General features: G+C 39.0%; 1 protein-coding gene across 3 annotated transcripts in view; it reads left to right on the forward strand.

Annotated features, from left to right (window-relative positions):
• LOC132856732 (collagen alpha-1(XIV) chain-like) overlaps positions 1-15,899 on the forward strand; it is a 75,811-nt gene extending 59,912 nt beyond the window's left edge. The window contains exons 34-48 of one of the 3 annotated variants that reach the window (XM_060886456.1): positions 545-703; positions 828-905; positions 1,135-1,221; positions 1,357-1,410; positions 1,534-1,629; positions 1,969-2,022; positions 2,415-2,468; positions 2,559-2,612; positions 4,896-4,967; positions 6,031-6,066; positions 6,472-6,538; positions 6,837-7,028; positions 8,394-8,471; positions 9,011-9,151; positions 11,715-12,212. In XM_060886456.1, the coding sequence (XP_060742439.1) occupies positions 545-703; positions 828-905; positions 1,135-1,221; positions 1,357-1,410; positions 1,534-1,629; positions 1,969-2,022; positions 2,415-2,468; positions 2,559-2,612; positions 4,896-4,967; positions 6,031-6,066; positions 6,472-6,538; positions 6,837-7,028; positions 8,394-8,471; positions 9,011-9,151; positions 11,715-11,752 (1,260 nt within the window). In that variant the 3' untranslated portion in view covers positions 11,753-12,212. Of the gene's footprint in view, positions 1-544; positions 704-827; positions 906-1,134; positions 1,222-1,356; positions 1,411-1,533; positions 1,630-1,968; positions 2,023-2,414; positions 2,469-2,558; positions 2,613-4,895; positions 4,968-6,030; positions 6,067-6,471; positions 6,539-6,836; positions 7,029-8,393; positions 8,472-9,010; positions 9,152-11,714 lie in introns of all 3 variants that reach the window. The other 2 variants (XM_060886454.1, XM_060886455.1) reach the window with 2 other exon arrangements.
• Positions 15,900-16,155: the final 256 nt, after the last annotated feature.

Here is a 16,155-nt window from a genome sequence, read left to right on the forward strand (position 1 = left end):
GTACTGTTATGATATCGTAGCTCATCATTAGCTGAGATGAAATCAGTGTTGCAAAGTCCGTCCTAACTTCCTATAACCAAAAACGTTTTTTTTTTGGTTTCTGATTCTCACACCCAACATCACAGCACAATGTTCTGAAGCACAAATTCTGACTTGGTCTTAAAAATCCTCATAGTCTCCAAGCAAAGTAAAATATGATGTCCTGGGCAAATTCATTCTAATGACTAAACATGCCTTGTTGTGTTACTTAACAGAAATCTTTCCCAGTCTGACAGCACCAATGACAAAATTCTTGTTTAACATTCTTTGTCAATGTGCTATATTTAGCATTTAAACACTTTTTTCCTGGCTTTCTGTCCAGTGATAATATTAACAGCTGTTAGCTGTTCTGCTTGGGTCAGTAGGTATATACATGAGATAAAGATTACATTTATGTCTCGGATGCTTTCGCTGTCTTTCTTATTCAGGGATAAAAGAGTTAATAGATAATAGATCTATTAAATAGTTTTAATAGATGTGTGTGTATGTGTGTGTGTGTTTGTAGTTGCATATAGCGGTGAGTAAGACATTGGCACAAGTGCTGGTGGACTGTAAACTGGCTGGAGAGAAGCCCATTAATGCTGCTGGGAACATCACCACTGACGGCATGGAGGTTTTGGGGAGAATGGTCCGATCCCGGGGAGATAGGGACAACTCTGCACCGGTATGTGTGTGTGTGTGTGTGTGTGTGTGTGTGTGTGTGTGTGTGTGTGTGTGTGAATGTGTGTAGATTCTTGTTCTTACCTCTTAATCTACAGAGTTGTGATCTCAAATGTGTGCGTATGTAGTTTCAGCTCCAGTCATTTGATATTGTGTGTAGTACATCATGGGCTCGTCGAGACAAGTGCTGCGATCTTCCCAGTCTGGTGAGTGTGATTTTAAACGTGGAGTTTACACAGTGCTAAACTGGAGACTATTAACTTCCTGTTCTTCTTAACAGCATATACCTTGTTGCAGCAAAACTAACAAAACTACATTCAGACACAGTCATATAGTACAGAAGCAGACATATAGAACTTTAGTAGTATAGAGTTAAATATATTAGTCCATGTTTTTGTATTTGTTTTTATTTGTTGTTAATGTTTATGACCTCAGAGGAAGGAGGCAGATTGTCCTGCACTGCCTCGAGCGTGTACATGCACTCAGGACAGTAAAGGCCCTGCTGGTCCACCAGGACCACCGGTATGTACAGGGATATACACAGCCTGTTGTCTGATGCACCCACAAATAAGTTTGATGAATTCTTTCCCAAAAGTTAATTGCTAACTCATATTTTTTTTTTGTATGTACGTACTCTTGTGTTTGTGCACCTCATAGGGCGGTCCTGGTATTAGAGGAACAAGAGGAGATCGAGGAGAGCCTGGACCTGTGGTACAGTCTGTTTATAACGTCTGATCAGTTATACATAACAAAACAGTGTGAGTGTAGTTATCATTTTCTGTTTTGTGTGTGTGTGTGTGTGTGTGTGTGTGTGTGTGTGTTTGTCTATTACAGGGTCCAGTGGGTCCAGTTGGAGAATCAGGAGTACCAGGACCTCAGGGCCCTCCTGGCCCTCAGGGGCTCAGCGGCCGATCCATCAGAGGCCCTCCAGTAACACATACACGCACACACTCACATACGCAAGCACACACATGTTTCTACAAACACACACATATTCTCCATTATTAAATTTGTCACAGTTAAACTCCCATGATGTCTCCTACAGCCATGGTGTTTCTGTTAGATTTGTTTAACTGATAAATTCTTAGCATTATTATGTAAATGCATCCTGCTCATTAAAGACCTGAAGGAGCTTCTGATCTGATCACAGAAGTGACCTTAGAAAGTTTACTCTGGTTTGTTTAAGTTAAACCTAATGGGTAACCATGACAACAGTGGATCTTCCTGAAATGAAAGAGTGTCCACATTTGTGTGTTTGTGTGTGTTTAGGGTGGTCCGGGTGAAAAAGGGGAAAAAGGTGAAGCAGGACTTCGAGGTACACAGGTAAAAACTGCCTAAACTCCATCCGTTCACACTGTGTGAACAATAAAGTTCACACAACATCTGAAATGAAACAATCACCTTATTAATATATTTTTATTAAGTCATATGAACGATATGAAATAAAACTTTCACCGCTCTCGTCTGTTCACTGTGTAAGCACTCTTCTTTGTTTTGACAATGTGACATAATCAGATGCTATCTGATGAGGTGTCTCTGCTATCCGACAGCTTGATCAAAATTATAATAAATATTACTGGACCGATTGCATCTACTGATACAAACATGATACTGTTTATACTGGAAATCTTGCAGAAAGCCCCAGCGGCCTGTCTGTCTGTCACGGTAGAGCTACTCGGATCACACAGTTCTTTCGTTCTGTTTTCTCACTACAGGGTATCCCAGGAAACTCAGGAAGCCCGGGGAGGGACGGTCCTCCTGGACCCAGAGTAACGTTTATTTTACTCGTGATTGGTTTAGAACTGTCGGGTTATGTAGCACGAGCTGTGATTGGCTGATGAGTGTTCTCTGCTTCACAGGGTTTGCCGGGTAACGACGGGCCACAGGGCAGAGCGGGACCTCCGGGAAATATTGTGAGTACACAGACTGTGAAATTCATTTATAATTTACTAGCATGCATAACAGTGCACAGAAAACAAGTTTATTTATGTGTTTATTTATCAGGAGTGTGCTTGTGCAAAGAAAGTTTTTCATACCCCTACATTAAACATTTGTGTGTGTGTGTGTGTGTGTGTGTGTGTGTGTGCGTGTGTGTGTCAAGTAATGAAAGCACATCACAATTAAAATAAATACCTAAAATACCTTTCTCTGCATTTTTTTTGTATTCTGATTGTGAGGTTTTGGGTTTGAGCCCTATCGCCCTTCATGTAAAGGAGTTTTGTTGACTGTTAAACAGAGATAAGAGCTAATGCAGTCTCTTAACATCTCCATTAAAATCATTTCAGCTGCACATCACACCGCTGTGTTGACAGTCAGATTTTGTTCTTGACATTTAACATGCAAAAAATGCTTTTAAACTTTTCTGTATTGAATAATTAATATCTTGATTTGATGGTTCCACACAAAAAATATCATACTATTAATTATCTTTTTATTCTCAGTGTCATGAGGTTAACTTTGTTTTGTTGATTATTCCCAAAGTAATTGCTCTAATTGTATTCTAGTTTTGACCTAATATTTTTAATGTTTATCTTGACTTATATTCTACACTTGTTATTATATATGTAAGAAGCCATTTGATAAAGCCAGCATTTCCTTGGTTCGCTCGTCCGGGATGAATATAAATTTAAAATTAAAATTGTATCATTTATATCATGATTTGTTATGTTCCTTAAAATGCTGCCATGCAACAATATCTTTTATTGATTATCTTTTATTTATTATCTTTTATTTTATCTTAGAAATTAAATTGAATTATGGATTATGTCTTACTAATAAACCATTGAAGCAAAGTGATTTTTATGACTTCAAAACGCAATAGACACATGACACAAAATGCGAAAATGCACAGAAACCAGATATATTATGGTGGCATCTGCAGTTTAGGTTCTAAAAACAAAAGAGGAAATGAAATCCCAATGGATCGAAGGATCAATTTTCAAATGTTTCAAACCCATAGCAGTTTATCAGCACTATGAATGTGTCTGTCTGTGGTAGACTACACATCACACTGTGTGTACAACATGGACATACTTTTTCTACCTTTGGGAATGGAGGATGATAAGGATGTGATAGTTCTGTGATATTGCAATGTTGTGTCTGAACCTTTTGTCCATATATTTGACATATAAGTGATGAAACCTGAGTGAAAGTCCTGAGTAAACTTTTTTAAAAGTAGCTTTATTCCTCTGCTCAGACTTTTTTCCCTGCTAAAGTTGACCTTTGTACACAAGTGTCCAGCTCTTTCAATAAATTCATTTCATGCTCCATTAAGGAGTGTTTAAGCTTGTAACCTGACTTTCCCTCAGTGGGATGTGACCCATGTTGTGCATTTCTGCTTCTCATTTCTTGGATGAAAATATTTCACCGGTTTGTAAACATGGCTCTGGATTTTTCTTTTATCATTGAAGCCCTTTATAAATTCTTTACCGTATCACTTGCTTGCTTTGTCATTCTGCACATAGGTCAAGAGTCGCCAGTTCTTAGCCACGGGTGATTCTGTGATGATAGTCTGTGTGTCATTTACACACGGTTAAAGAATATCAAAGTAGCTTTAAAGAAATCTGCGTGTAGATTATGACTCCTAAAACTCCATGACATGATGTGAGGAAGAAACCCTTTAGAGGAAGCAAACTTAAAAGGGAACAGAGTGTTATTATAAATCATTACAGTGTACAGGTGTAGAAGAAATCCTAGGATGAGCTCAGGACAGAGATTATCCACTCATTGTTTTAGGATGTGGAAATATTTAGTATGAGCTTGTTTTTACAGAAAAAATAGTTTAAATGTAATTAGCATAAGTCAGGAAATGTTCTCTTTAATGGCTAAAATTCGGTATGTGGGCCCCACAAATTCTTGGTTCCTCTTTAGGCAATGCAGAACCATGATGAAGTTTTCTTTGACAACTCTCCGAGGATAAGAATAAACATTCTTTCATTTCTTTCACCAGTGTAGTTTTACTACGTTGGTTTATTCCTACCACGCCCGTGTTTAGAATGTTAACACTAGGACAACATGGCACGAAACTTCAAGCTCTCGCTGCAGAGCAGTCAAGTCGTTACAAGGCGGTCTTGTCTTTGATCTCACAGTCTTCCTCTTTCATCCCACCACAATCCCATGAAGAAGCACTGACTTTGTCTCTTTAATCTGGAAGGCACTGCCTCTGTGTTATTACAGCTGTTCTGTGCTCTCTGCAGGGAGGACCAGGAGCTCCAGGGGCCCCGGGACAGAATGGCCCTCCAGGACCCACCGGCGATCAGGGACCCCGAGTAAGAACACAGTGGAATGTTTGTGTGTTGTGGATTTAATGTATGGTGCTCCAAATGAAGTCACTAGTTATTATGAATAGTCTGATATAAAATAAGTCAGTACTCAAGATAACACATTTTAGATGCTTATAAACAAGAACTTGGGGCATCTCAGAGAGCAGAAATGGGTTTGATATCGTCATATACTTTGAAGATACATTTGTGTAAAATGATTTTTTTTTTTTTTTTACTTTTCTATAAATAGAATTCATAAGAAATAAATTGCCCCTAGTAGACTAGGGGGAAAAAAACAACTTATGAAACACTCTAAGAGGATAAAGCTGCTTATGAAAAAGCTCTGAGTGTCTACTTTCATAAGAGCTTCATATAAACCACCAGTGTGGAGTGAGACATGAACACAGACACAACAAAACAGACACAAATTCTGTTTTTGGACTCTACGGAAAAAAGAGAGAATATTATATGATCATTTGTTGTAGTTCTTATTGGGAACATTGTTGGAAGGTCCATGTTTGTTCAATCAGTGCCAGATAATACAGAAAATCTAATAGCACCCATAGCAGAAATATTTCAGCATTTAATGACGCTGATGACAACTTTTTTCTTTATGTTAATTGATTTTTCAGACAGAACGGTGTAGTTTTATATTCGACTTAAGAGGGATTTAATATCCAAACCGTAGGATCTTTATGAGTGATTTTAAGAATTGAATTGAGGCATAAAAAACTCTATAAACCACTGTAATTATAGTTATAGTACAGTGCTGTTACTCCATGTCAAGTGGGCCAAAACAAACATCTCATGCATAGCACATCTCTTCTAGAATGGGATTTAGAAGTGTTTCGAAAGTGCGAAAGGCAGCATGGATTTTATTCTATGCTGGAGTTGCATTGCCATTTCTAGATCTCTAATCCCAGTGCTGACGACTCAGCTCACAGCTCACATGAACACAAAATATTAATAATAAGAGTACGCTATTGGTACAGAACTGTGTATGTGTTTATTAAAGAGAAGAGGAAAACATGCAATGTGAACAGCTCACACCTCTCTTTGTCTGTCTTAGGGCCTTGCAGGTTCGAAAGGAGACAAGGGAGAACGAGTAAGTTATCTCAGCTGTACCTTCAAGGTTTAGGAAATTGTGCTTTTATTCCTGTGTGCTATATGACCTCTGATTACTCCAAGCTGAAGAGGTATCAATTAGACACTGCATGTGGTGTATTAGTGTATATGTAGGTGCGTCATGAAAGCTTGTGTGCGTGTGTATGATTGTGTGGTTTGCTTTGTGACCAGGACAATCCTCAGGGAAAAGATCCCCCCTCTCTCTCTCTCTCTCTCTCTCTCTCTCTCTCTCTCTCTCTCTCTCTCTCTCTCTCTCTCTCTCTCTCTCTCTCTCTATCATGTCTCCAGTATTTCCGTAATTATCATTGTATCTGAATTGATAACCTGCACATGTATCAATCACACTATTTCTAAAAGTGTGTGTGTGTGTGTGTGTGTGTGTCAGGGGGATGCACAGTCCACTTCTTCAGTCCAAGCCATTGCCAGACAAGTGTGTGAGCAGCTCATACAGAGTGAGTTCACTATACATGACTTGCACTCTCACACTAATAATAACACAACGTCCATAAACGGTTTAACTACATGTTTAAATACCGAACGACTTCTCAAATTCAAATAAAAAGCACAACATGTATATCTGAAGATATAAAAAAAACTGAATTAAATAAATTACAAGTCAACTCAAAATGATTTAGAAGCTGCAATTATGACTGATCATGACTGATGCAAACGTACAAAAAAAAGTGCAGCTATCTGAGAATCTTCTGTTGATTAAGCATTAATTAGCACCTTAACATCTCTCTGTCTCAGCTCACATGGCTCGTTATAACTCCATCCTGAATCACATTCCGAGGCAGCAGGCGGCCTCTGTTCGCACTGTCCCCGGGCCTCCAGGTGAACCCGGTCGAGCCGGACCTCCAGGACAACAAGGAGAGCAGGGTCCTCCTGGACGTCCCGGATTTCCAGGAACCAACGGAGAAAACGGCCAGCCTGGAGTCAGAGGTGCTGCACATGAGATCTGGGGTGTGGGCGAGATTAGCTTAGAGACTAACACATGGGATGTAAAGTACAGACTAGGGATAATCTTAAGGGATTTGAAGTAAGGATGTGTAAGATTTGGAAATGAGATGTGCAGTATTTGCATTGTAGATGAGATTAAGGAATAAGGTGTTGAATCCGAATACTCTTTAACGTGTCGTGATGAGAGCTGAAGGCTGGATTTGGTGTGTGAGGAGAGAACAGAGCAAATCCTTTTTTATCCTCGGTTAATACACCCGGATTCTTTACGGATGTTTTCTTCAACCAGGGATTTTTTTTTTCTTTTTCTTTGTTCGGTATTTTTTAAAAATCACCACACGTCTATTAATTTTCTGGACTGAATAGAAGGTTAGTTTGTCACCTTTACAATGCTTTCTTTAAGAAATCAAACGAATGAATGGCTGGGCAACATTTCAGCTGAAATGAAATATCTGGAATCTAAAGCATCTGATACCAAAGAACGAACACATTCATATTTATCCGAGTGTATTCATTTATCCAGATATAAATATAAATAAAACTTCTCTTAAAGTATTAATCTGCACCTTGTTCAGATTTGCTGAAGGACACATTTGATCGAGCTTTAAAGACAGGATGTTGACATTTCTGACACTTTTTTTCCCGCAGAAAAGAGATTTGTTGGTGGTATTTTCTTTTAAGCCTTAAAGGGTTTTCTTATGATTTTTTTTGAAAGTCAGTGTTTATGTCAAACAAGAAAGAAGACATCTAGAAAAGGAATGTTCAATTCAATTCAATTCAAGTTTATTTGTATAGCGCTTTTTACAATGGACATTGTCACAAAGCAGCTTTACAGAACATAAACATAAAACAAAAGATAAACATAAGAAGTATAAAGAATTAATATAATAAAAATTCAAGATATATACAGTTCACAGTGTGTATGTATGTATGTATGTGTGTATGTGTATTTGTCCCCAATGAGCAAGTCTGAGGGCTCAGGCAACAGTGGCAAGGAAAAACTCCCTTAGATTGGTAAAGGAAGAAACCTTGAGAGGAACCAGACTCAAGGGGAACCCATCCTCATATGGGTGACACTAGATGGTGTGGTTACAAATATACAAGTATCACAGAGTCCAACTGGAGCCGGTAGATCTGTAGATGTCTCAGGGTTCTCACAGTCAGCCTTGTCTCAGTGGAGGTCCAGAAATTTCAATGTGTCCTGTTATGCTTAATACAGCTATGACTGACTGGGAGTAAGTATAACTCATGTGTGTGTGTGTGTGTGTGTGTGTGTGTGTGTGTGTGTGTGTGTGTGTGTGTGTGTGTGTGTGTGTGTGTGTGTGTGTGTGTGTGTTTGTCTGATATCAGGTCTTCCAGGTGACAAAGGAGAGAAGGGAAGCTCAGGTGTTGGTGTCCAGGGTCCCAGAGGACCTTCAGGACCTCCAGGTAAACTAACACACACACACACACACCACAGAAAATAAGATTTTTTTAATACATAAAATTTTTTTACCCACATTTCTCCCAATTTAGTATTTTTTCCATTCATTCCCCACAACCAGAGGATGGAGTCTAACACAAGACACTTATAGAAAAGCTCAAAGCGCTAATGCTCAGTATTATTTAGTGTTGCTGTGATTGACAGGTGAGAGAGTAATGCCATCGCTGCTCAGCTAATCACAAATTCAAATTATATGGTGACTGATTTTGTTAAATACTGAGCTCGGGAGCCTGGAAACTTTAAATTCAGTTAGCAAAATGTTTTGAAGGTCACACAATATTTAGTTCTGATTTCTCACCCGTCAGGATTGGAGAGAAAATATTCTGAACCTACAATCTGTTTGACTTCAGGGATTCCATCATAGGGTTTTACATTAGCTTGAGGAGAGAGAGGTAGTTTTAGAAAGTACATCAGATACACATCAGGACCCTTTTCAGTGCACAGTTGGGTATTGATTTTGCTCTGTGTGTGTTTGCATTCTCAGGACCTCCTGGTGAGGGCAGAAGTGGTAGCCCTGGTCCATCTGGTCGCCCTGGTAACCCTGGTGGTTCCGGGAGACCGGGCATTCCTGGACCAGTAGGACCGCCTGGACCCCCAGGATACTGTGATCCAAACTCCTGCGGAAGTGAGTTCATCTCTCTCTCACTCTCACTCTTTCTCTCTCTCACTCACACACACACACACACACACATTCACACACATCCTTAAGGGTGGTTTAACTTTTAGTAGTTAACCCATGTGCTCTGTTCGAATTGAATTATTAAAAAAGGTATAAAATCTGTACATTTCTTTAATAGAAAATCAACAAACATAAAAATCATTATAGTTAAAAGTTTACACCCCACTGTGTATGTATTGTGTTGCCTTCTTGAGCATCAGTGAACATTTGTGCCTTTTGTACCAGACGTGTACGAGTCCCTCTGTCTTCTTCAGTGTGAAAAAATAGATCTCAAATCATATAACCTGCCAGAAAGGTGTCAAATATGCAGAAAATGCTGGAAAAACCAAGCATGTGCAGGACCTGAAGGATATCTCTGAAGACCTGTGTCAGTTTAACTGTTCATGACAAACAAAGGACTCATTAAGAACTTTCCCAAACCATTAAAACAGTCGTTGAACATCCAGGTAATGTCACACAGTATTCAGGGGGTGTTAACTTTTGAATGTTTGTCTCAATTCAGTTATCACTTTGTCTTGTGGACTATACGTTGTGTGAACTCTGTTGTGTTCAGACCAGAACAAAATAAAAAACAAACTGCTTTTCATAAGATTTAATATATTTATACATAATATATATATATATATCATCGCTGTCAGGCGGAATCCTCGTATCTCCAAAGCCGTTATTTTTCAGGAAATTAAAAAAACGCCGTATCTTATCTGCAGTGCACAGGGTTTAGTCCGCGTTGCAGTGGATTGTCTTGTGCTAAATTCCTGTCCTCAGACAAGCACCAGAACTAGCGGGGGGTCAAGATTTTTTTTTCTTTGAGCCCAGTGTTTTGAAGACATTTACCTCAGAAGACGTGTTGATTCGTTGCGACTCTCATTAAGGAGAAATATGTTGCGAAGCTCTCCCGCGGAGTGAGGAAGAGGTGGACAGTTGAAGTGTCCAATGGAGTTATGAGATTTGCGCTCAAGCTATTTTCAAGACTTACAGTTAATAACTTACAGACCCATGTGGGGACTGACCAATAGCATCGATATGTGAAAAAATATGAAATTGAACAAATTTGGACATACGAGGTTTCCGCCCGACAGCGACGATATATACATAATATATGTTTTTGGAAGGGGCTTCAGATATTCAGTATTTCCACACTCTGGCCTGTGCAGTGCAGCTTAGTCATATTACAGTAAACTCTCAACTAAGTACATCAATCCATAGTGAACAGAGCAGAAGGGTTTAACTACGAATGTTCTTAACCTCAATCCATAGAGCTGTTTATTATCTATTTCACCTCACTGCCCTTATCACTTACGTCATCAAGACAACACATCAAACTCACTCTGTAATGTTCTGAATCATTTCCCTGCACTTAACTAAATCTAAATTCCTCATCGTTCCTCATTCTGCATGCTGTGAGTGACTCCAGGGGACAACTCATGATGCAACTCTGTAGCAATTCTGCTTGATGTAATAGTCCAGAGGTTGTTTGTGTTGCTGGATTTGGTTTAAACTGATACACAGTGAGCAACCGAGACCGAACAGCTCAACAGAAATAAAGAGGAAAGGAGACCGTCACAGCTTCATTTATTTATTTAGCCACGGTAATTATTCTATTGTGTCACATAGGCACTTCTAATCACCAACATCGCATATAGTTGTATTTAACCGATCCAAAGTACACACACACAGCAGTGAACACACACACACACACACACACACACCGTGAACACACACCCGGAGCAGTGGGCAGCCATTTATGCTGCGGCGCCTGAGGAGCAGTTAGGGGGGATTCGGTGCCTTGCTCGAGGGCACCTCAGTCGTGACCGTCCCGAGACTCGAACCCACAACCTTCGGGTTACGAGTCAGACTCTCTAACCATTAGTCCACGACTGAATCTCACGATGATTAAACTTGAGAGAAAAATTTCCCCTTGAGAGAAAAATGCGAGTAAACGCAACACAAACTTGAACTTTGTTTCCACTACTAAGTAGTCAAGACAACGGATTACATGAAGTTTTCATTGCGTTTTAATTATATAAAACATCAACTTGTGTTCAAAATAACTCAGAGTGTAGCAGTGTGTGTGTGTGTGTGTAGTAACTCCACACGTCAGTCATTCTGTGAGCATAGTGCTCATGTCAACACTGTTGTCATGGTGATACATCATTCCAACTGTTCACAAGATAGACATAAGGAGTTAAACGATGCATGCATAGTGTGTGTGTGTGTGTGTGTGTGTGTGTGTGTGGGTGTGGGTGTGGGTGTGTGTGTGTGTGTGTGTGTGTGTGTGTTTGAGATTCCTTGTTGTCATATTTCTTTATCAGATAATTGATAAAGAAGCATCAACAATGTAACCTACTCAGTGATTCAAATAAACCATGCATGAAAAAAAGAAATCACTGTCTTACTGAGTTACAATACTTTTAATTTTTTTCTGTGTCTGTCTGTCTCTCTCTGTCTCTCTCTGTCTCTCTCTCACTCTTTTTCTTTCTTTCTTTCTTTCTTTTTTTTCTCTCTCCAGTTGTTCAAGACCAGCAACAGTTTGTACATGTGTACTGAGCTTCAAGCTCCCTTCACACGTTTGTGTAGGCTGTTGATGGCGCACATGCCTGGAGTCTTCTCTTAACACACACACACACACACACACACACACACACACACACACACACAGCTTTTGCTCTGCTGAACACACACGGTGTGTGCCTTGGTTGCGTTGTTGCTTTTGTACTGACTGTGCTGGTATTCATGATTGAGCTTGTCTGACTAACACACACACACACACACACACACAGACGAGATATCAGATAAGCACTAACAGTAATTCCTGTGCATGTTGTAATGTGGGTGCTGTGTGTATCGTGAGGTATCGTTGTCACTGACCGAGGGTTTTTGTGTCCTATCCTTCGACTCTCTGCTGTGTCTCTGTGTGTGTATGTGTGTGTTTGTGTGTATGTGTGTGCACGCTGCTTGGTGATGGTCAGTGAGGTTCTTTCATCATGAAGTGACTGACAGAGATATTCCCGTAGCCCCAATGCAGCCAAACCCCTACCAAACATACGGTCCCGATGAGGTGGAGGGAGGGGAGGAGGATCCGTACGCCGGCTACGGCACGCATCACTCCTACTACCAGCCCAGCTACCCCGAGCCACACCCGGTCGGGCCTGAGGAACCCATCGCAATCGTGGATGTAGAGGAAGAACTGCGATCTCCAGGCATCCAGCGTCTCACGCGCAGCACAGAAGAGCAGGAGCATAACAGAGAGACGAGAACGAGCGCTCACTTCTGATCAACACCGACTACAATCCAGTTCTAAATCCTTTCGACACAAAATGAAGTCCCATTTTACAGATCACAGGAACGACAAGGGGCTGTCGCAAAAAACACTACGCTATCTCAGAACGTCTATTTAAGAATAGTGGCACATGCATTTCCAAATTTTTTTTTCTTTAGGTCGTCACATGATGTACAAAGCAAGAAATGACATCACAGCAAGTTGAAATATCTTGAATCTAGTCTAAAAATGTATCTACTATTTCTTAACATAAGCTTACACCACATAAGATTTATAGACACGTTTACCAATATTTAAACATTATATATTTTTTTAATTCTATTGGCAGAACATTTTGCGCCTTTCTTGAAATAAAAAAAAAAAAAATCTGCCAAGAAAAGCAGAAAGATTATTATACAATATTGTACATCTTATAAGTAGTAAAATATTATCTTACATTTGGATTATTGAATGAGATCAGTTTGAGTTGATTCAAGATATTTTAACACGCAAAGATGTTTTTTTGCAGCATCGTTTTTTTTGTGTTTGTTTTTCCCAATGTGTTTGATAATAGTTTATTTTTCTAATTAAACATAAAAATGTACTAAATGTTTCCCCTTTAACTAATTAACATGGAGCGAGACTGTAGAACTGTGAAACAGGACGAGAACTCTGGAGGTGCTGAACAGAAGTACGTAAACTTCATCGGTGTCTAAGAACATAATGTGGGAACTTACAGGAAATGATCTAAGAAGAAGGATAAACTTCAGACGTGGTGTTTCTACCAAAATTACTCCTTTTTTCAGGGCTGACTCACAAAGGGAACTCCATTATGTTACACCCTATGTAGTGACTGTGTATACAATGTATTATGTAACATTACCTTTCTGGACAGTATATAATAATATATAAATTATATTCTGTAAATGCAATTTCTGACCCGTATGTCAGCACAATCACGCAAATATTTTAGACATAAATAGGCTAAATATAATCAGACTTAAGTCACTTTTCACACTTGAAATTGTTTCCCTGAGTGATATAAAATGAACAGAATTAACCTTCTTCTTATTTGCATATTCGTGTATCAAAAGACATGATTGGATAAATCCAGTGCTTGATTTAAATAACGGTTTGTCTCACGGTTTCCAATCAGTGAATAAAAAGTTCAGGTGTGCCGTTCAGTGCTGAGCAGGTGTTGTTATCTTTCACAGCTTTTTAATCTTTTTTGGCCATTTTAAGTTTGTCATGTAACTGACCAGCCGTTCGTTGATATCCAACCTCCGCACGTGTTGGGTGTCACGTCTTTTATTCCCTTCCACTACAGCGCAGACTGCCGTGATATTTTGCCACCTGACTCTGTCTACTGAGCCGTTTATGCTAAGTGTTGCTACGTCCGGGTTTTCACGTGACATGAGACAAGCTCTGTTTAGTTTCTGATTCTGTTGCTAAGCAACTAGAACTTTCTAACCACATCATTTCACACTGAACGGTACGTTTGACACCACGACACTAAAAACCTCACTGATTCTGCATTGGAGCAGAGTTTTATAACCTCGAAATTACACCTTTGCAACATACCTTAGCTTGGGGTTAAGTGGGGGGTGAAAATCTTTCTGTTGTCGCTGAGACACATATTTGTTTACTTTGTTCAGACCAGGTCAGCACAAGTTAAAATCAACGAAAGACGAATTAAATTAAAAACAAATTACCATCAGAGAATAAAAAAAAAATACAATAGGAACCTTGATAAGTAAAAAAAATGGAACAGCCCTAGTAACAGTTCCATGTGATTGTGGTGAGGTTCTCTGTAAAGGTTTAAGCACTGTATCATGATACTCATTCATGCAGGTAGCAACTGTAGAGTTCTAACTACAGCCTTTATTATTGATTTTATTTTTAACTTTTTTTTTATCCACACACATTTATCTAGAGCTTATAATGTAGTCAGAATACAATCAAAGCACAGGGCTGAGCTTTTGGAGGTTAAGTGGCTCTCTGGTAGTCCTGGGACCGAGCATTAGCTCTGAGCTAGCACTGCATGGGTAAGATCTAAAATTCGAAAAAAGTATTATGAGATTTAAAAGGGCGGATTTGAAAGATTTGGTGGAATGAGAGAAAAGCGTGCTCATGAGCAGTGAGGTGTGATTTGTGAAACTTTTTAAGTGCCTGATACACACAGCAGAGATTCTCTTTTCTTCATGCCATATCCAGTCATCTCTCGCTTGCTTTCAGCAATCAGAAGTGTCCTGTTGCTCTGTCAGATATCGCACGCTGCCAGTCACAAATACTTCGACAAATGGAGTTGTTAAACAGGCCGGAAAAGGAAGAAAACACATCAGGAATGGAGATATAGTAAAATAATCCACGACTCGTTCACATATTGAGGTGTTGAACATTTTCTAATTCAAAATCTAAACATTTATTTTCCTGTTATACCTCAGAAAATGACCAAAAACGTGTTAATTGGCGTTTAGGCTTTTTTTTTAATTATTATTAATAAAACCAAAAATTTGCAAGGTTTGTTACCAAGAAAGTCTTGAAGACTTTTAAGACTTCTTCCATAAACGTTCCATAAATTCACCATGTCAGCAATTAAAGGTTTTGAATGAATAAATAAGATGTAATTTTTGATAACATGGAGTGTTTTCCACACATTAGCTTGCTCATATAAATGGTTTTGAGGCTGAACTGGTGTCTGAGCTGCTGTTATTGAAAACACAAAGAAAAACTTGACCTCCTGTGTTTAAAAGTTTTAACCGTCCGCTTTCAGGTCCGTGGAACGACCATAATTCATTGAAAACTTTTTTATTTCCCCATTCTAGTGATTTTAAGAAAACACTCTGGGTCACAGAACAATATGACGTTTAGATAGATGGACAATCTGGACAAATCTGTATTAAACGTCACTGAGGTAACAATCAGGGAATCACGCTGGTGCGCTGAACATAAAATCTGTCCTGTTCACAATGAGAAAAAAAAACGTCTCTAATTCCTGTCATCTTTGTCATTTAGCTTTAACACTGAATTCATCGACTCCTCTGTAATAAGTGCCTGTTCATAGTATGAACCCTGTATGCTAAATCTATTCCAGCTCATTTTGTAGACCAGTAGAGTTCAGTTCATAAGTGTGTTTTATCTCAAACCTTCTCAATCTACTGTTGTAAGGATTTGTTTTAATGAAACGTTGGCAGTTGAAACGTTTTAACCGTCACGATTATTTATTGTGTTTAATTCCTGGTGTTTTGTTAGTATAATGGCTTTGTGCTTGTTTTGTACAATACTTACATAATCATCAACACAAACATAGACATTACTCTGAAAACGTATTGTGTTTATCTTGCTGTTGTACATGCCGGCTGATGTTCTTCATGGTTATATCAAAACCCAATCAAATGGTGCTAAATGTGTTCATATATAAATATATATACAGAATTTATGATCCGACTCGTTTTGTGGAATGTATTTGGTTCTTTACACCATTTATTTGTATGTTATCAGTGTGCTGTTTTATTGCTTTTATCTTGCTTTTCAGTTCACAAAGAAAAGAAAGAAAACTGTAGATGATGTACAACTCTACACGACGCTTCATGATTGTTACAAAAACGTCAGAGAAATTCCTTAATTTGACTTGAACATGTTTCAAAAGCAATAAATCCAAAGTTCACCACAAACATCTGCTCTGCATCAC

This window comes from Tachysurus vachellii, chromosome 14 (genome assembly GCF_030014155.1).
Source record: "Tachysurus vachellii isolate PV-2020 chromosome 14, HZAU_Pvac_v1, whole genome shotgun sequence".
Taxonomy (NCBI): Eukaryota; Metazoa; Chordata; class Actinopteri; order Siluriformes; family Bagridae; genus Tachysurus; species Tachysurus vachellii.